Below are 21037 nucleotides of genomic sequence, written 5' to 3'. Positions count from 1 at the left end.
GGGAGCGACGGCTCTGCGGTCACGTTCGGGAAAACCCAAGAGGATCCCAAACCATTTTGCGTGGGCAGTGCCCCACCGAGTGTGGACGTCACGCCCACCGACACCAAACACGGAGCTGACGAGGCAGGATCAACCGATGGCAAAGTTCTGAACCCGAAGCCATCTAAGCTGGCAAAGAGAATCGCAAACTCCGCTGGTTACGTGGGTGACCGGTTCAAGTGTGTCGCTACCGGACTGTACGCAGACTCTAGTCAGCCTGGCCGGGACCAGCGGGCATTGCAGGTGAGCCCCCCCCCAATCCGAATTTCAGGAGCCTGACCAGTTGTCAGGTTTTTTTAATGTGTGAAGAGGAGGGGGCCGGGGGTATGATAGGGCAGGACACCAGGCTGATTTGGTTAATGAAGCTTAGGGTAATTGAAATGTTTGAAATGTGTCCAGTAAGGGGACGTAAGTGGATACTTGAGGTTATTCTGTAGATTTTAAGCGAACTCCACTCGAATGCTGATAACGGAAGTTTTAATTATTGCGAAGGATGTCTAAAAGACTGCATGACATTTACCTATCAATCGCTTTGATTTCTCTGCCGTTACTGTACGTTAACAAATATACCTAAAAGCGCTGCTTAGAATGCCTTACGTGATACTTGGTGGAGGTGTGTAGCGGCCGCATGTCTGTGAGATTCGTGCAATTTTTTTTTCCACCCAAAAAACAAACAAATAAACAAAACAAAAAAACAAACCTTGCTTAAAGGGATAGAGTATGTATTTAACTTGCTAGTGAATGATAGATGTTGTATAGGAATTTCCTTAAGATATTTTACTTTTAATTAAAAGACAAATAAAGCCAAATTGTTTTGCAATGTTAAGAAAAAAATTGGTTTATGCTTATAAAAATGGATGAAGTTATCTAAATGATGCATTGAGTGCCCATTTTAATTACATAGATGGAAGGATTACAAGAGGACAGTATTTTATGTCTACCCGCTGCTTACTGTGAGGTCAGTTCTTCAAATTTTTATTACTAGAATCTTCCATAAACCTTTTGAGTTAAATTTCATTTCCAAATATACAAAGGGAAGTTTGTGGGCCATGGTCGTCTTTATTCACTGTGCATTTGTTTTCTTTTCTGTTGTGTTCTTGTTTCGTTTTCTTTGCGTTGTGTTTTTGTTTTGTTTTATTTACCTTCGAAAGAGAATGTCTGTCTCTATGCCACAGTGTATGTATGGCTATACATACACACCACATATATCTCTACATACATATGGCTTTACAAAGAAAGAGTGTGTGACTAGTTACACATAGACACTCTTACGTTTTATCGTTCAATTTTAAAATATCTCAGTTGTATCATAAATTGTGGTTGGTTTTGGGCAAACTTTTCTTTGAAGATACTTTCCTTTAAGGTAAGGGCAGTGAAATAGCTTTGGTGGTAAGGTGTGTCTTTTTTCCATCTCCGTTCTCTTTGTAGCGTGCAGTGATGCGCTTCTCAGAGTTGGAGATGAAAGAGCGAGAAGGTGGCCACCCCACGACCAAAGACTCCGAGGTGCGCAAATTCAGCCCCGCTGACTGGGAAAGGCTGAAAGGAAGTCAGGACAAAAAGCCAAAGTCGGTCGCCCCGGAGGAGGCCATTGCCGACCAGAACGACAGTGAGAGATGTAAGTGAACCCAGGCGGCTCGCGTGTGGTACCACGTCGGTGGGAACGGGGCGCTTCCGCTCCCAGTGCCGAGGGAGGTGAGAGGAAACAATACGCTTCCGACGGCCCAGCGTCTGGGTGCTGGCTGTTCGGAGAACGGGCTGCTCTGGGCACCCTTCCCAGCTGTGGATTGCAAGGCTGGTTGTCCTTTGGAGCGTTGCGGCATCCAGGAGTGAAGCACCTATGAAATGCTGTTTCCTGGCACGCGTCTCCTTTTTCCGGAGCAATGCTAGTCCTGTAGTTAGTCATAGTCTGATACAGTAGAGCAGAGGAATGGCAGTGCAGGACCTCCGGCGTAGCAGGTATGTGTTCTGTTTTGTAGCAGGTACGGACACGGGTTTTTGGTAGCAGTGGAATGGCACTTGCAGCCAGAGCCAGACCCTCCAGAGTGACAGTCTCCTGTGGGAGGGGGTGGACAGTACTCGGATTCTCCCTCCAGAGGCAGAGGTTTCGTTCAAGTGCGATGAGGGCTGATGAAGGCCCCAGAGAGATGAGCATCATTGTGTTCTGTGGAGGCTCGTTTGCAGCCATGAGGAGCTGACACCACGCTCCCAGGCCGTGGGACCAACGAGGCCGTTCTTCCCACCAGACGGGTGTGTTCTGTTCTGGAGGCCGAACTGGAGAGAAAGCTCGTGTTGGCCTCGAGTCACACTCTGCGGTCCCCTCAGCTGCTCCCCCACTGGGGTTGACTTCGGGCTTGGCCCTCGAGACTTCCTGGGCTAATGAGATGCGTTGGCAGCAAGTGGAGGTCTTTCTCCCGCTTTCTTCCGTGTGCGTGCTTGTGGCTGTGGCCTGCAGCCTGCTCCGGACCCCAGAAACCTCACCGGTGATGGTGAGTGAGGGCACCTCGGTGAACGTCGAGGACAGGGTGGGCGTGAAATCCTTCTGAGACGGGACAGTTGGGGGTTGTGGGCACGTTTGGGAGGCCCAGGCCCTTGGACCCGGTCGTAGGGTCGGCGTTCGCCCGCACGCTTAGGTCGTGGGTGCCTGATGCAGTTCGGGAAAATTGTGGTCAGCCACAGCGTGTGCTTCTCTCTGCTGCTTGGAGCACTGCCCTCCCCCAGCTCATCTTTGGGGTCAGACAAAGGCCTGTGGCCACGGTTCTGGGTAAGCCACACCGGGACCGGTGTGTCCTACGTGGCTCCCGTAGAAGGGGATTTCTGGGGCTAGTCAGTGGCGGCCTTACCCGAGGGATGGGGCTCTCGATGTGCCTGGAGTAGACGATTCCGAGCTCCTCCCCCTCGGGATTGGAATGAAAAACGGAGGGTCCAGGCCACCCTGAAGCAGCAAGAAGGCCTCCCTCCTTGCCTGTGCTCACAGCTGACACGCAGCCCTTACCCTCCCGAGTGGCCTCATAACTCAGCTCTTGGGGAAGTTTCTCAGAGAGATGTGGTAAAAGTGGGCAACGCCAAGTTCACGGGTATGCACTTTTCTGAGGAGGGGATCTGCCTGTTGTGGGTGGACGGTGAGGGAGGCTGGAGGAAGGGAGCGGGCAGTTAACCTGCCTCGAGTCTTCTCGCCCTTTTCTCCAGCAACGTGGCCAAACCCAGGGTGGCCGCTGCCCTTCACGTCTCAGTGGCCTCACCTGCCCTTCTTCCCAGAGACGTTTGTGTGCGTCCTTCCCAGTCTTTCCTGCTGAGCGTGGAGACGAGAACTCGGTGTGGCTGATGGGGAGCAGGGTCTGAGCCCCAGATGATTCCGAAAGCCCCCTCCCCCCACCGCCTGCCTCCAATCTCAGACCGACCGACGGGTCTCTTCCTGGAGCACCCGGGACATGGCCCAGTGAGCCATGAATGGCCACCATGGGAGGGCAGGAGAAGGGTTGGGGAAGGTGAGGGGCTCCGTTTGAAAGGTTGGGGCAACGGAGGTGGGTTCCCCACCCACCCTCTGTCTTGTAGAGACGTGGGGTTTGTGAATAGCTGGTCAGGAAAGGTCACCTGAAGGGGCCACTGTTCTTACTGCGGCCTCCACGTCCAAGGCCCAGCAGGTGTTCATTCCATTCAGCTGGATATGAATGGGCCTTCTTGTTCTTGGGCCATCACGTCTTGAGCTGATATGGGCTCAGGTCCTTCTCATGGGTGTCGGTGTGGCCGAGAGCCGAGCTGTGAGCACATGGGAGCTGGGGCGAGGATTTGGGTCGGCCAGGGGTCTCAGAGAGGGTCCAGGACACCTTCAAGATGCCTTCCCCCTTCTGAGGCAGCCCCTACCCATGGAGGGCCCAGGAGCTTCTAAGGTGATGGGTGCTGTTTGCGCAGCCCTGGTTGTCCTGGTGCGGGTGCATCTTGTTGCTAGGGGCTTGTTTAAAAAAGAAATTAACTTGAATACACAGTGGCTGAGATACTCATTTATTCTTTATGATCACATGGGTGGCTGAGTGAAATTTTATTTTGGAAGTTCACCAAATGAGTTTGGAGGTTCCTCTGACTTGGAAGTTCATCACTAGGAACCCTCAGTGGCATTTGAAGATGGGGCGGGGCAAGGAGGCATTGGTCCCTTCCTTCTCAAACTTGGAGTAACCATCTCCCTTGCGAACCACTTGGCTGGGACAGGCCTAGGTCCTGCTCAGTGGCAGTGCCTGGCCAGGAGCTGGGGGAAGGCTCAGTCAAGGGGCTTCATGAAACTTCTTTGCTCAGGGAACTTCTCTTCCAGCTGAGCACCTGCACGTTTGTAAACTACTTTGGAACAGAGATCCCCTGCACTCCTTGTGTAGCGGGTGTAACTTTGAACAAGGTTAGCCCTGACTGGAGGTGCTATTATAGTTAAGCTACAGAGAAGGGGATTTTAATCCTGGGGAGCCTTCCATCAACTCAGAACCCTCTCACCTTGTTTAGGCCTCACTGGGCATGGCTCAACAGTGGTGAGGGTGCTTTGTTGCCACAGTGACTTGTAAATGTTGCTGTGGTGATGCTTCTGTGAGGTGATGCTATGGTACAACCATAATGAATTTGGGATATATGTGCTGTGAGTCATAGGACCATGCTGCAGGGACCACGTTCACATCTTGCTTAGACTGGGTGACCAAGGGCACATGGCTTCCCACTTTTAGAAGGGCCAAAAGTAGCAATGATGGCAAAGCCTGATGGTTAGGATCCCCGTGTATCTATTTATCTCCCCATCTCCTTTGCCCTCAAGGGTCATCCTCCTGTGGGTCGTGGTTAGAACAGTCTTTGAGAAGCTCCAAGTGACACGGAGCCTCTACCCCATAGCTGGTGGCCATGGGCATCTTGGGCAGTCGGGGTGGGTGTCCTTCAGGGTTATTACTGGCCTGGGTAAGGTCACGCTAGCGTAAGGTCTTGGGGGGCCTTAGCTGAGGGGAATTGAGATCTTTGCCCTAAAAGGCTCCGGGGTTGGGGGAAGGGTGGATGGACCTAGTTTGGAAAAAGAAACTTTCAAATTGGACATGGGGGTTCTTAAGGTAGCCCTTCCATCCCTCCATGGATCCCCTCCCACGGAGCTTTTAGGGAAGGCTGATTGGACCAGAGAAGTCCAATGGTGTAACCAGCAGGGCTCACCTCTTAAAATTTCCTACATTTCAGGCCTGAGATTCAGGCTGGTCTGAAAGTCTTGGCAGCTTTTGGTTAAAGGGATTTTTCCAGCCTTTCTCTGTGCTGAGCCCGGCCCGTGATTATGAAGCCCAACCTGGAGGGAGGCTAGCAGTAACATTCCCACTTTACAAGTGAAGGGGGCCGAGTTGTAAAGCGGCGCCATTCCTGCCCGAGTGTTTAAGAGGGTCACAGAGCAGCCCGAGTGAGAGTTGCAGCACGCCGTCTTCACCGGGCCTGCGGTAGCCTGGGCTGCATCACCCGTAAGCACAGGCCAGGAGTTTGGGGTTTCTCCTGCTGCCATGGCAGGAGACCCTCGCGGTTGGGGTGATTCCACCATTCCGGCAAGAGTAGATGGGGATCTCTCCCACCTTGGGATACCCTTGGAGAAAAGCTAAGTGTGTTCCACCATTGAGAACACAGGTCAGGCTAGCCCAGGCCTGGGTGAGGTTCATCCCTACAACTGGCTGCCATTAAATGCTGGGAATGCCCCCCAAGACAGGCTGATCAGGGGACCAGCCTGCTGAGCAGAAGTGGGAGTGATACTTGAAGTGGTCTAGGGAGAGGAGGAGGAATGCGAGCAGCATGTGAGGGGTGTGTCCATGATTTCATCTAGAAAAACGGGCTGTGGGAGCTTAGCTCAGGTGTTAACGAAATACCAAACTCATACACCCACCCCCACCCCCGGCCGGTGATGGACACAGGGTCATCTTCGGGGAACTCTTTACCAGCACAGTGATCATTATGGAATTATTTGTGTGTTAGAAACAATGTGACTAGCAAAGCAGTTGAACTGTTTCTTTGGCTAGAGCAAAAGTGAGGAGTGATGTTAGGCTGGGGTGATTGGAGGAAAAGCCCCAAGTGGATGCTAGATTGAGCAGAGGGGGCAGGAGCAACACAGGCGGAGCTGAGGTGTGAGCAGTTCAGCCCTGCCCGCCGCACCCCCCCACCCCACCCCCACAAAGGGGGTTGGAGTCTTGTCTTTGAAATGTCCTTAGATGCTTGTTGCCTGGGAAGGAAGGCGTGGAGACGTGCCAGGTGGGTGACTGGTGTCACTGAGGGCCTTCTTCCTAGACAGGAAATAGGAGCAGCCCCTCGATGGCAGTGAAATGCTTTTCCCCCCACGGGTGTGGAAAGAGGACAGACGGACTTGTAGCAATCTGGTTGAGTTCTTTGAAATTGCCCTTGACCCTTGTGTGTGCACCAGGAAGCCTTTCCTTTCCCTTTGCCAGGCTCCTCTTGCCTTGGTCTCCCCAGCTTCCCAGCTTCCCAGCCTCCCACCATTCTTTCCCTACCCTTTTTCTTCACCCTCGCCCCTGCTGACCCAAGTGAACATTGGTGCTATGTCTGTGTAGATGGCAGTTGGGGGCTATTTGGTCTCTTGATGACATCAGCCTTTTTTGTTGACTAGCAGCTGTTTCCATAGTCATTTGTAGCTCTGCCCTGATTGGTTGGATCTTACTGTGAGGTCACTCACCCCCCCTTGTAGCTCTGCCCTGATTGGTTGGATCTTACTGTGAGGTCACTCACCCCCCCTTTAAAAGTAAGCCACCTTGGAGAGTTAAGCAGTTAGGGAGTGATCTCACATGCCTATAGACGGATGGTGTAGATGCCTCACCTTGACCCTTGAAGGATGGATTGTGAGTGGGCTACGCGCCTCATTTTCTGCTTTCTTTGCTGGTTGTGTTCAGCTGTCCTTCCTTTGGGACGTCTTTCTGAGGGTTTTGTGCTTCCGGCGTGTGAGGCCCCTGGTCTCCAAAGGGGGGTGGTCTGTTGGTAGCAGATTGCCTTGGGCGTGGGGGTCCTGCCTGCTCCTGGTGACCTTTGTTCCCTCCTTTCCGGGTTGTCTCCCCTCCCCTAGGGGAGTGTTTTGATGGAAGCAAACCTGACCGCTTTGAAGCCCCAGAAGACAGTGATCTTCCTGAGGACATGGACACGGAGCCCCCCAGAGAGTCCCCCGCCGACCAGGCGGCCCCGGACGCGTCACGCAGCCCCACCCTCCGGCTGAACAGAAAGCGCAAGGTGTCTGGCAATAGGAACCACACTGAGACCACTGTGCTCCCGGAGGACTCTCTGCTGAAAGCCAAGCGGAGACGGGTCTCCAAAGGTGAGCTCGGTTTGGCTTCGGGCCCGCAGGGCACCCTACGGAAGTCCTGGAGCGGAGCAGTGGAAAGTTCCAGTCCCACCCTGGATCCCTGGGGGGAGCCACTCACACCTCCCCACCCCCCACCCCCCCAAAGCCAGGTGGCGGGGCTGGAGCCCAAAGGTGGCCAAAGGCAAATAGGCCCCCTCCCGAGACTTGGTGACAAGTTCCAGCCAACACAGTGACCACACCCCTCCCCTCCCCCACCCCTGTTAGTGATGTGTAAGACAGTTTGTCCCCCCCCCCCCCGCCCCGGGGGGCTTCTTCATTAATTTGTAGTTATTTCTCCATTAGCTGACTGGCCTGAGAGGGAAATGACAAACAGTTCCTGTAACCACTTAGAAGAGCCACATTATAGTGAGCTGAGCAACCTGAGGTGTGCATTGAATTAACAGGGCTCCATCCCAGAAAGCAGCGCCGCTTGCTGCACCTTAGAGGACGGCGGGAGCAGAGAGCAAACCTGGCCGGCAGGGCAGGAAGGAAGTGACCCAGGCGGTTCAGCCTGCGGTCACCCCCCAGGGCAATAGCATCTCCGAAGAGAAACCTGGCAGGAAAAGGGCAGAGGCCAAAAGCAACAGCAGCTGGTTGGAGGAGTCCCTTAAATGCAGTGACAATGAACAAGGTACGCACGGGGCGGGGGGCGCTCCTGGAGGGTGGATCACCCGCCCTCTGTGGGAAACGGCCCTGGAGGGGACCTGAGCGCCATCCAAGTTGACAAGAGTAGCGTGTGGCGAGCGGGGAGTTTTCTTCCTGAGGTCCTTTCAGCCTGCACACTTCCTTATGGAATGGACAGTGAGGTGGGAGCTCGACTTCCTGGGCTGCTCCTCATCACCCAGCCCGCGGCTGGGCAGGAAGGGAAGTCTTGGGTGACCCCGGGCGCTTGTCAGTGCCCTCATTCCAGCCTCAGGCTGTCCGCAGTCGCCCTGTCCCGAGCACCCAGGCCCCCCATGGGTGGGGACGGGAGCGCACGAAGGGCTGGCTTCTGCCCTGTCTTGCGGCCCTTTGAAGCGACTTGCCATTTGGCGTTTCGTGGGTTAGCCTATTTGCCGGTTGAATGTGGGATGATTAAAATATTAGTGCTTTGAAAACATAATTGGTATATCTTTAAAAACTGAAGCTGCTCCAACGATCAGTGCTAACAATGGGCTTTTCTTTCCTCACCGGCTACAACTGTGTAACGCCCGCTGCTTCTCCCCCTGACAGATGTGCTGTGCATGGACGAAGAAATGGATCGGCAGCCTTCGCCCCTGCCGCAGCAATACACCGACAACAGCGAGAAACCATCCGGGAAGCGACCGTGCAAAACCAAGCCTTTGATCCCTCAGGAGCCCAGGCGGGGCTTGCCACTGCCAGGGGACTCCTAGGTGGACAATGCGGATGGCAAGGTACCTCTTGCCCCTGGCTCTCCCCCGTCCCCCGGGCCCGTGCAGGCACATCCCGCCTGCCTACTTCTCTGCTTCTGGGGACAAAGCTTTCCTTTTCCTGAACCCCTCCCCCCAAAACGTCCCTGCCCCTTCCTAGGGGACCTGTCTCCTGGGTGGCGGTGAAGTTTCCAGCTAGTAAAAATGCAACCCCTTCCTCGCGCCCCGCCTCCCCCAGACAGAGAGGAGGAAAAGTGCTTTCCTCCACTCAGGTTTGTAACTCAGGGAGGAGGCGAACCAGGCGGGTGGTGGAAGGACAGCCTGAAATGTGTGCGCTGCCTGGTTTCGTGATAGGTGACCGTCCGGAGATTTTGAAAGCGGCCTGAGCCCAGTTCCGACTATGATCTTTCGCCGGCCAAGCAGGACCAGAAGCCCTTGGACCATTTGCAGCAATTGTTACCAGCTTCCCACGCCTCGCAGCTGACATGGTCAAGCTCCCCTCCAGAGACCACCCAGTCCCGCCCGATGCCACCGGAAGCGCGGAGACTTATTGTCAATAAGAACGCGGGCGAGACCCTCCTACAGCAGTCCTCCCGGCTTGGCTACGAGGTGAGCATCCTTGTGGGTGCCCCGGATCAGGATCCGCTGGCTGCTGCTCCTTGGGTGGGGGACACACTGGCTGGGGATGGGGGGCGTGTCTCAGAGCCCAGCCCCCTCCACGTGGCGGGCTGGGCTGGGTGTTCCAGCAGGGTGTTTGCTTTGGCTCCCGCTCACACTGCGGGCTGTTTGGTGGCTTGTTCAGTCGTGGTGTGAAAAGAAACGCAGGCCTCTCTGATGTTCCGTTCCCGTTCAGGCAGGTAGGCTGCTTCGGCCAGTCTGGCTCACTTATCTCTGATATAAAATCTGACCTAACCCAGGGCTTGGCGACCAGGGGAATTTTAATGAGCCCTTTTGGATTCTGAATAGCAAGAAAGAGAGTAGGAGAGTAGTTATTAGCTCTACTAACTTGTGCTGTTTGGGGCAGAGTGATGCCCCTGTGGGGTAGCGGGTGGGAAGTGTCTGTGCAGAGTAGGGGTGGGAGTGGGGCAGACCTGAGCAGTCTCTTTCTGAGAGGGCATGGGAGCCGAGGGCTGATGGGCGGGGAGCAGGGCTTGAGCCTTGCACAAAACTCCCTGTCCACACTGCTGTATCCCAACCCAGCACGGCTGATGACAGTGATGGCCTCTATTGCTAGAGCAACATAGAAAGATAGCTGATATCTGCCTAAGCCCGTGTGATCTGTAGTAACTCCTTTCACCCTGTTAACATCTTCACTTGGGAGTAACGAGTACTAGCCCACTCTCGGATGAGGAAACTGAGCCTCAGAGGGGTTAGCTGATACCCGTACAGGTAGCAATCCAGCAGTGCTCCACAGCCCACCACGCTCCTCAGCAAGACTGGCTCACACTGGAATTGCCCTTTTTACAGTTCAAAACCTCTGTGAGACAGATGACTCTCCATGCCCTGTGCAGTTCCCCCACCATACTTGTCAGTAGCAATTGTGATGTAATAGCCCACAGGGCAAAGGCATTTTTCTGTGCTGGCATCAGCCCTCTGGGAGTTGAATGGTGACAGTAAAACGCGGTTCAGCAGGCTGAGCGTGGAGGTGTGGCTGAGCACTGGGGTGGCAGGGCCCAGGCTGGCCCGGAGCCCTGGCGCCCACACCCTCAGCCAGCTCTGTGCCCCTGTCCCCCGTCTCCCGTCGTGTCCCCCCACCCCGGTCCATAGTGCCGTGAGCCCTTGGAAGTGTGCCTGCCTTGGCCCTAAGGCATGACTGTGGGTGGGAAGTTGGAAGCACTAGGGCTATGCTTAGTTTGGGGGTGTTTTGTTGTTGTTGTTGTGGGTTGAATGTGCTGTTGTTTATATCTACACGTCTCTTGGAGACCTCTCCATTAGCTAGAGAGCACTTTCTGGTAGTTAGCGCAGTTACTTGCAGGTGAAGTCCAAGGAGCACCCAGTTGGTTTCCCAAGAGCTGAGAGCGGGCGCCTAGGAGGACAGAGCAGATGTTGCACATAGTGTTGAGTTAGACCCCCCATGGTTGAGAAGATAGTCTCCTTGCTTCCAGCAAACGCTGGAGGTGGGGGGGAGACCCCTAACCCCAACTTTTTGGTTAGGGTTGAGAAAGTAGACTCCCGCTTCCAGCAAATGCTGGAGATGGGGGGGCGGGGTGCTGCTGCACCCGCCGTGGAGGGGCGGGGCTCCGAGCCCCACCTGTGAACTTGGCATCATTTCCAGCAGCCTCCCTTTGGGACCAGAGACGTCAAAAGACCCTCGTTGGTCCTCTAAGACAGTTTCCATTTTGGTTTGGTGGCTCTGAGGCCTGGACCAAGGGGCACTTGATCCATACGTTTTTAGGCTACCTGGCCTTTGATTGCACAGGAAGCCTTGGGAATGTTTACGGTCGGATTTGTTTTTTTCTTCAAATGTAAATTTCAATATGTAGATTCCACAGATCACCAGTGTTGATGCTGAACATTGTGACAAGTAGATGAACGCTTTCAACTTTGAATCCAACTTTCTGGGATTTCTCTGGGCAGAATTTTAAATGTTGGGATGATGGCCCAGTTGGGAGATGTGGCAGCTTCAACCTTTTCAAATTGAAGGACAGTTTGCTTAAGCAGATAAGGGTGTGGTTTGGGAGGGTTTTCCTGAAGTTTTGTCTTCAGCATTCTTGGTTATTTTCTTCTGCTTAGCCAAAGATACCATGTGCAGTATAAAGGCTGTCTGAGCTTTATGTCATGATAATCTGGTTCTGGAAGTTTAGAAACACACTCTGGCTTCAGATCCGCGTTAAATAGATCACTTGCGTGGCCAAAGACCTCAAACCTTTCCCTCCTGGGATAAAGGCTTCTATTTCTTAGGCTAAAACGCCAGTGTGCAACCACATGCTTGTGCCTTTAGCGGTGATGGTTAAATTTTCTATGAATTGAATAAGTCATGTTTTTTAAAATGTTAATGAGGCATTTAATTAACTCACAACGTCGGGCTTATGGCCTTTATGGTTACATTTTGCGGGTAATGGCATTCGGCTTATAGCCGCTGAACAGAGAGCTGTCCGACAAAAGCAGTTTGACTTTGCTCGGGAATGGCTGGGCTGCCCTTCAGACACTCCCGTTTATTTCTAGCGGAGAAAATAAACCAAGGAAGGTGTTGCGTCGACAGACTCGTCCCGCCTCTTCACCTTTCAGTTAGAGAAAGTGCTGGTGGCGACGGTTGCCATCCATTTAGAGGCCATCACCCTCCTAGCTAGGAGAGTGTAGTTAGCCCACTTGACCCCCAACAGGGAAGGCCTGTGGGATGCTCTTCACAGCTGGATTGCATCCCTCTAACTGGGGCCCTCTTGGGCCTTTTGAATCTTCCCAGCTGACCAGGTACCAAAGACCTGAGTTATAGGTCTAGTACTTCATGTTAATTGAACTTGGGGTTTAATATCTCTGGGCCTCAGTTTCCAAGTGTTGAATGAGGATAGTACTACCTTCCTTTCCTGCTATCTCCTGGGTTACTGTGGGTGACAGAAGACGTACTCATCTGGGGAAATGAGAAGCACTGTGTAAACAGTGGGATCAACATGGTTGAGTTAGGACAGCCCGTGGCAAAAAGTCTGACCTGGCCGTGGGGCTACTGCTGCCTTTGCTGCCATCTTCCAGGAGAAGAGAGTTGACTTACCCACCAGCTTGGACGGCCTTTCATTTCTAGGTACCCTTGAATCTGCCCTAGTAGTGATGAAGGTTTCCAGGTGAAGGCCATGGTTGTCACAGCAAATAAACCCTGGGTTGAGTAAATTGATGTGTGCACAGCAGTTGGTGGCATTCAGACCTGATCCCAGAGCCACGTGACAGGGCCTCTCCCTGGCTGGCGCACACAACTCATTAGCTTGCAGCCGTCCACTCAAGTCTGGCTAGTGAGGGCCTGCTAAAAGAGCAGCAGCTTCATGCGGTATCCTGGATACCAGGGCTCGGGGCAGGTGGCCTGAGAGCCCAGAGGATTGTGGGCTTTCTGGCAGGTTGGGATGTAAACGGAGAAACGCATTCGTGGGCGTGCCTTTTCTCTTCCTCCTCTTGTTTTGGAAGGGAGCTGCTGCAGTGACCTGAAGTAACAGGGCACCGATGGCCAGGTTTACCAGCATGCCCCATTGGTTTCACGTGGTAAGCAAATGGAACATTCTAGTTCGCTCCCAAGTGAGTGGTCACCTTTGATTGGCGTGTCCTCCAAAGGGCATAAAAGGTTTTACAGAACCCATCTCGCACTTATGGGCGGCTAGAATGACCCCCGTTTTAGGTTTAACAGATGAGTTACCTGAGAGATGTCACAAGGAGGCCTGTTCTGACCCCATCGCATCCCCCCTTACCCAGCAGACCATGTGTTGGGCCACATGCACGTTCTGCCTACTCCCAGCTCTCAGAACCTGACGGCTCTCTGCTGGGCATGACTTACCCAGTATAAACAGTATAATGTGTTTTCTGGTGGCAAATGCTTTCGATGTGTCTGAAAACTTTCTTAAGGTAATAAAACATTGAATAAGTTCCTGCTCTGCTTACTGGGAGTGGTTCATATTAATATTTTAACAAGCCAAAGAAATAAGGTTAATAACAGTGATCCTAATGCACAGTGTTGACACAGAACATCTCCGGGGGCGGGGGTGAATGTTTTATTTGATTCTTGAAATGTGGAGGTTGCAGCCTGTGGTGTATCAGGTTCCTGTCATTAACTTGAGTAAATATGAGAATATTAGACTGATTCTGCCCCGAGAGGGTGGAGTGAGGCAAAATAGAGGGTGGGGTTATTGGAGGCATTTTGTGTCATTCCTCGAGGATGGAGGGAGAGAGCTTCTCTTTAACTGTACTTAACGTACAGACAAGAGCATCTGAGGCCCAGGTTCTGATTTGGGGTCTTAACAGGGGGCGCGAGGATGTAGCTGACCTGTGTGTCCCTGCTTCTCTAAGCTGGGGAATGTTCTCTGGCTGATTTAAGCTCTCTTTAAGGGTTGGTCATCCATACTTTTATCTAAACTTGTGTTTTCGTCCACTGCCACTGACTGAACAGACCCATCAAGTGAGTATGGTCTGTGCTTGGCAATGTGTCATCTAAGATGTTAGCAGCTGTGAGACTTCTGTACTGGTCACGTCGGCCCCTGGGCTGAGGGCTTTCATCGCTATCCGAATGCATCCTCTCAGCAGCCCTGTGGAAGCTTGGAGAAGTTCAAGGGTAACTTGCCCATGGCCAGGCCACTGGTGCAGCAGAGCCTTAGACAACACTGTCTGCATCTCCAAGCCCTTCTCACGCACTCTCACCCCCCACCAGGATGCCTGCCGCCTGCCCGCGCTATGTTGGGCTTTTGGCCCCAAGGATGTATGCCTTTGAAAGTGGGCACCGCCAAGCTATGGGGAGGTCACCCTTACAAGGTTCACTGTATGGTTGTCTGATGGTATCTCCTCTCCTCTCCTCTCCTCTCCCCATAGGAAGCGGTCTTGTACTGCCTGGAGAACAAGATTTGTGATGTGAACCACCGCGACAACGTGGGTTACTGTGCCCTGCACGAGGCTTGTGCAAGAGGTTGGCTCAACATCGTACGACACCTCCTTGAATATGGCGCCGATGTCAACTGCAGTGCCCAGGATGGAACCGGGTCAGTGGCGGTCTTGCTCTTGGCCTGGCCCTGCTGGGGCATAGGCAGTGGTTCTCAGGGTGTGCGGGGAACCCCAGAAGGAAAGATGGAGAGTGAGTGCCATGTAAGCACACTGGTGGTGGAGTCCTCTAGAATGGAATCGGACAGATCTTTCTGGCAAATTTACATAGAACTTTAAAACTCTGTGACAGTCTTATGGACAGAGGTCCCTGAAAATGTTGAGCCTGCATGAATAATCAGGGGTGTTCTCTTTTAAGACCCTGGACTCTCCACCAGCATCTGTTGAATCTCACTCTTGAACATATATGTGAGTTGAAAGTTGCAGGAGTACAGACAGGTCCAGTGGCAACTGGCTTGATAGGACCTGCCGTGTCCACCCACATCCCTGGGCCTGGCCCCCACTCTGTCCTTGACCTCGGTTTATTGGCCAGAGGCCCAGGTCTGAGTCAGCCCAAGCATCTTCCTGGTTGTACCTGGGATGCCACCACGAGGCAGGGCACTGGGGCTTTCCTGACGGTCATAACATTAGCAAAACCGTAAGGTATTTGGTGGTTCGTGGTTTCCAAATAGCATCCTTTCTGGATGGGACTGCGGACAGTGTTCCTGACCCCAGCGGACACGGGCAGGAGGACTCTGTATCCTCCTGAGAACTCGCCCTGCCTGTTGACTGCTTCTGGGCGAGAGGGTTGATCACTCATCTCCAAGTTGGTTTCAGGAGAGGTTCCACTTTGCCCCCAGTTTCTTTTACAAACTGCACTTTTTGGGTTTTGTTTGTAATGGTATAACAATGGCTTGTCGTATCTGCTTCCGTGATGCTGGGATTCTTCCCCCCACCCCGCCGTACGTTACCTTCTTACAGTCTGTCACTATTTAAGTTCATTGGAAACGTTTTCATCTAGGCCTGAGTTCCTCCTTGGGCCATGCATTAAGAGAGATTTGCATTGAAGAATTAGGCCTGAGATGGTCCCTTCACCTGTCCCGTAAAGGGTTATGTGTTGAAATAACAGAGTAATTTGGCGCAGCGACCGTACACTCACCTCCTCGGTGAAATAGCGCGCCTACGAGGCTTGGCCGCACACGCTCGATTTTGCCCCGTGTCCTTAGAAGCAAGCGTCGCGTGCACGGGTGTAATCCCCCGCACCTCTCCTAGGCCTCTCCACGATGCTGTCAAGAATGATCATCTCGAAATTGTCCGCTTGCTCCTCTCCTACGGTGCTGATCCTACCCTGGCTACGTACTCAGGTAGAACCATCAAGAAAGTGAACCACAGCGAACTTCTGGAGAAGTTCTTAACAGGTACGGCAGAGGTCAAGACATGGTCTTGTTCAAGCATCTAGACGGTGACTTCACAGCCTTTCACCTGGGTTCCCCCTACCCCCACCCCCCCGTTTACTCTAAGTGACCCTTTACTGGGAAAAGCGGCCCAACGTTAGTCTGTCAAAGAAGAGATACATACTTTGAGTTTTGCAAGGTGGGGGGCTGGAAAACTCTTAGCTAGCCAGGCTAGCTTTTGTTTGGCAGGCTGGGGCGGTGAGGCGGGCAGTCCCTCAGGAAGGCGGGTGGACGCGTGGGGAGGTTTCAGTCAGATACCTGGAGGCGTGTGCAGTGGGACTTGTCAGGAGGTGACACCAGCCCCAGCGTGAGATGTTCCCGAACTCCAGCAGCATTTGCCTCTTACCAGCAGGCGTTATCTTGTTTCTCTCTCTCTCTCTCTCTCCCCCTCTCTCTCCACACTGTTGAAATAACCTGCAGGCTCCTGACGACGGTAACCCCGGTTGCTCTTCGGAGTTCTCTGGCAGCTGTGTGTGTGGTGAGCAGCCTTGTTCGTTTCAGTTGGGCTTGTGGGGGTGGGGGTGGTGGTGGTGGTGGTGCTGTGAGCAGGGCTTGCTTGGGAAAGAATTTTTCCAGGGTCCTTTTTGGCGAACAGCTGGAATCTTGCTCCAGCTTACTGACCTCTCTCTTGTTTGCCCCGCCCGGTTAGAACCAGATGATGAAAGTGGTTACGATGTTTTAGCAAATCCCCCAGGACCGGAGGACCAGGATGACAGCAACGAGGCCTATGGTAACCTATTGGAGTTTGAATTTTCCAAAGACCCCGTTTTGCCGTGTTATAACGTCCAGGTGTCCGTCGCTCAGGGGTGAGCGTGGCCAGCGTGTGGTCGAGAGCCAGCCCAGCTGCTCTGTGGGGTGGCAGGAGTTAGAAATCCCCTTCAGCAGATGAGGGTGGATGGGTTGGGGGGGTGAGTGAATTCCTCACCAAGTGTCCACCGACCTCACATAATGCAGTGGAACTTTTCCAGAAAAGTTTGGGGGATGGGAGGGCTCCCAGCCAACTGCCCTCATTGGAACACACCCCTAGAGCCCAAAGGACACGGGAGTCAGCGACTGCAATTGCACAGTTTCAGTCACTAAACTCTTGGGGAAGGGATCCTCCCCAAACGGCTACCATAGGGGCCTTCCAAGGCGCGTGAGGTCCACGGGACAATACTGATGTGTACCCTCTTCTCGTATAAGATTAGAGAAAGCCGTATGTGGCACCTGGGATCTTATGTGTCTTCAGATTTGCTTAGATCGAGTCTTGTCCCCACAGTCGGGCCACTGTGCCCCATGACCAACCCTTCGGGGTGAACACATCAGGAAACCTTGCTCTGCTGTGTGTTGACCCCGGTGCTTAAGGAGTAGCATCCTCCTTGGACTCTGAGGCTGGGACCGTGTCTGCCTTTGTGGTGACATTGTATTCGGGATAGAGATGATAAAGCGTGGCAGGGTATCAGGAAGGATTGTACCACCTCGCTTCTCGAAAAAGCCTCACTCCCGGCAGCATTGAGGGGTGGGTTGGAGGTGTGGGAAAGGAAAGGAAAGCCAGGTGACCTCGAGTGTTTCTCATGCTCTCTCCGTGAGGGCCGGAGGAGAGGAGAGGTCAAAGAGGTGTTTGCCATCTCCCTTGGGTTGGCATACTGACTGGTTTTCCCCAGTGACTAGAACGGGGTGCACTAACTTGGAGAGGGGTGACCTGAGTTGTGGCCAGAGCCAAGGCAGCACTGGGGTGGCCTGCAACGAGGCTGGTTCAGGGGCGCTGCTCCTGCTTTTGTCTAAGTTGGCTGATCTGCCCTAGGTGGTCTCTTAACACATGCACATGAGTCCAGAGTTCCCCCGCTAGAAGTAGATCTTCCGGGCTTCCCTGGTGGCACAGTGGTTAAGAATCCGCCTGCCAGTTCAGGGGACACAGGTTCGAGCCCTGGTCCGGGAAGATCCCACATGCCACGGAGCAACTAAGACTGTGCGCCACAGCTAATGAGCCTGCGCTCTAGAGCCCGCGAGCCACAAGTAGAGAAAGCCCGTGCACAGCAACAGGCCCAACGCAGCCAAAAATAAATAAATAAATAAAATTAAAAAAGAAAAAGAAGAAGTAGACCTTCTAAGGACAGTGAGAAGTGGGGTGGGGGTGGGGTAATCAAAGTGGAAGTAGCAGGCCCTTTCACCGCCAGGAGACGGGTAGTTCATAGTTGGGAGCGCCTCTCATTTTGCCGGAAACTCAAACCACTGTCCTTTCTCTGGTGTAGGCCTCGTAACTGGCTGTTGCTCTCAGACCTGCTCAAGAAACTGCAAATGTCCTCCTGCATATTCCGCTGCAATTTTCCAAATGTGGAAATTGTCACCATCGCGGAGGCCGAGTTCTACCGGCAAGTGTCAGCAAGTCTCTTATTCTGTTGCCCCAAAGACCTGGAGTCCTTTAATCCGGAAAGTAAGGAGCTCTTAGATGTGGTGGAGTTCACGAACGAGCTTCAGACTCTGCTGGGCTCATCCGTGGAGTGGATCCTCCCCAGAGACCTGGACTCAGACGACAACTGGTGAGCTCGCCGGGGCCCGCCGTGTACAGTGTGTCATGGTGTTAATCCTTGTGCATATGTGTCATAATACGACTATTTCTGTAAAGAAAGGACACGATGAGACACGACTCCAGTCGGAAGGACTTTGAAACATGTTTTTTTCTTTTTAAACTTTTAAGTCAGTTTTTATGAAGTTGTTAATAAAGTTTCTTTAGTTTTCAATGTACACATGCTTTGGAATATGTTTGTTTTTACTCGGAACAATTGTTTCTTTTCTTTTTTAAGGAGAAAAAAAAAAAGGCAAAGGAGCTCCACACTTTGACTTAATTTCATACAAAGCTCCGACGACAGAGGCCATAACTGTTGAGAGTTGCTTTGGGGGCAAATTACACCAGTAAAATTTTAAACTCTTCCTCCATATTAAAGGGATTGAATAAATTGGCCACTTTGGTGCACCTGTGTCCTGCGAATTGTCCAATTGGAGATGGAGGTTTAGAAAGTGAGTTTCAGTCTTGTTTAAGTCTCTTCCCATCAGACTGGTCTCATGATTTCCTACACACCATGTTACTTCCTGTCTACCTTTCCTTGGTGTTGTTCATGCCTGGATTGTCTCCTGTACCTGCTCAAACCTTGGTCCATTCTCATTTGTACCATGGAAGTTTGTCATGCCGGATACTGTCAGAACTAATTTTACTTAAGTTTGCGTTAAGGTGCAAAGCACACGTTTTGTATATTTTCTGTTTTTTGTGTTTGTCTATATTTTATGGTTTCGCTTCAAGAAATATTATGGGAAGGGAAATAGCAAGATGTAAAGAGCAAAAAAGTCATCATTCTCTTTCAATTGTTAGAACATCTATCTGCAATCATAATTATGATGCACTGTGGTATGTGTTAAAATAGTAAATACATGTAACGTCCCGTAGGAGCAGCAAACTCTGGTGTTGGTGAGGGTGTGTCATGGAAGTAATCACAAAGCAGGTGACTGTTGGTTGGGGTCCTGAAACTTTAGTGTGCCTTCCCTGTGTCCAGTAGTGGTCTGGAGGGGTCAGGAAGCCTGCCTTTGAATTTGAGGGAACAGAGAGTTTGAGGTCCTCTCTCTTCTATTGCTCTAATACACTGCATAGCAGCAGTATACTGGGTTTACAGTTGACGTTTAAATCGCTGATTGATCATTAAGATTGGGATGTATCTTTGGAAATGAAAATAGGAAGAATCGTATGCTTTTTCTTTTTTTTCTTTTTTTTCCTATATCTGAAAAGGTATGTAGTACTTTGCTGAGTGGTTGGGAATAAAGTTTGCAGTATTCAGTGTATTCAGTTTTAGTATCTAAATAGAATTAAACTGTTGCTGTAAAGTGGAATAGCACTTTGTTACTGACAAGTTTTAGAATGCATCTGTTCGTCAATTACCTGTTTGGGAAGATTGTAGTTAATGATTTTGAGAATGTGGCTATAAACCTCCAACTGACTCAAGAAAAGCAAATAAGTCAAGATTGACAAATGTATAGGCTCTTCATCTTATTGTGTGTGTGGGTTTTTTTTTTTCCTTTTAGTTATTTGTCAAGGTATAAAGAATTCTATCACACTTAAGACAAGTTAAGTAAACGTCACGGGGTGTATTCTGACATGGCATGGAGCAGATCACATGGCCTAGATCTTAAAGGTGATTTTATGTTTAAACTTTCATGAAAACATATGTGATTGAAACACATTAATATATTGATACAGAGGGCAGTTAATTTTTGTCTTTTTTTGTGTGTGTGTGTGGTACTGTTGTGGCCTCTCCCGTTGCGGAGCACAGGCTCTGGACGCGCAGGCTCAGCGGCCATGGCTCACGGGCCTAGCCGCTCCGCGGCATGTGGGATCTTCCCGGACCGGGGCACGAACCCATGTCCCCTGCATTGGCAGGCGGACTCTCAACCACTGCGCCACCAGGGAGGCCCTAATTTTTGCCTTTTGGTACATGTGAGCGCAGCTTTCATTTTGCTGAAAGAATATGACCAGTTTTCAGTTTGGGATTCTACCATTTAGGAAAGATAGTCCACTTAATTTTAGAAATAAGAGATTTAATATATAATACCTAATAATACTTTTATGTATTTTTTTACTGAAAACATTTATTGTAATACTGTGAAGAAACTATGCCATTCTAGTCTTCAAGACTTAAATGAATCAAGTGTTTATTAGCTGTTGTAGTTTTTAAACTAATAAAAGTCAGTACATCAGCAATTTGTAAATACAGTTTTTAAAATAATGCCTTAACAACTTTACAGTGGTTATAATGACTGTATTTAGGCCTAAAGTTAGTTAATAATTTGACATGAAGGCTTTTTAATAGTTTGATGGTGCAGATCAGGGATAGGTAAACTCTGGCTGGTGGGCCAGATCCAGCCCGTCGCCTGGCTTTGTAAAGGAAGTTTTTCTGGAACATAGTCGCACCCATTGTTTACATGGTAGTTATGGCTCCTTTCACCCTACACCAGTGGGGCCGAGTAGTTGCAACAGAAACTGTATAGCCCACAAATCTGGAAATGTTTAAATTTAGATTTTAAAAATTGAAAACTTCTTTGAGCCTATACAGGGCAAGTCCATTGACCCCTGAGGTAGAAAACAGTCAGGAACTTGGGTGCGGAAGCCAAATGGCCTAGGTTCAAATTCCCTTTCTCCCATTTGATAGCTAGTGACCATGGGCAAATCACTTAACCTCTATGCCTCATTATGAGGTTTAAATGCACTTATTTGTATAAATAGTGCCTGGCACATACTAAGCGCTGTGTAAGTGATTGCTGTTGTTTCTGCTTGG

General features: G+C 51.4%; 2 protein-coding genes and 1 pseudogene across 3 annotated transcripts in view; all 3 read left to right on the top strand.

The window, feature by feature from the left end:
- LOC308610804 (centrosomal protein of 78 kDa-like) overlaps positions 1-21037 on the top strand; it is a 573086-nt pseudogene that overhangs the window by 527210 nt on the left and 24839 nt on the right. The window contains exons 3-4 of the transcript in view: positions 18662-18734; positions 19788-19897. The product of the transcript in view is annotated as a centrosomal protein of 78 kDa-like (transcript). The remainder of the gene's footprint in view (positions 1-18661; positions 18735-19787; positions 19898-21037) is intronic.
- Positions 22-8683, top strand: LOC308610819 (BCL-6 corepressor-like). The gene is made up of 6 exons (XM_081259823.1): positions 22-282; positions 944-997; positions 1468-1654; positions 7097-7342; positions 7774-8000; positions 8582-8683. Exons 2-5 carry the CDS (start codon positions 944-946, stop codon positions 7863-7865), a joined length of 579 nt encoding a protein of 192 aa, XP_081115949.1. The 5' UTR covers positions 22-282; the 3' UTR covers positions 7866-8000; positions 8582-8683.
- Positions 17420-18758, top strand: LOC308610815 (BCL-6 corepressor-like). Its single transcript, XM_081259821.1, has 2 exons — positions 17420-18256; positions 18521-18758. Exons 1-2 carry the CDS (start codon positions 18015-18017, stop codon positions 18555-18557), a joined length of 279 nt encoding a protein of 92 aa, XP_081115947.1. The 5' UTR covers positions 17420-18014; the 3' UTR covers positions 18558-18758.

This window comes from Mesoplodon bidens (assembly GCF_964165515.1).
Source record: "Mesoplodon bidens genome assembly, contig: HAP1_SCAFFOLD_126, whole genome shotgun sequence".
NCBI classification, from domain to species: Eukaryota; Metazoa; Chordata; class Mammalia; order Artiodactyla; family Ziphiidae; genus Mesoplodon; species Mesoplodon bidens.
The sequence above is the reverse complement of the archived record's forward strand: the minus strand, read 5'-3'. Positions and strand labels throughout refer to the sequence as shown.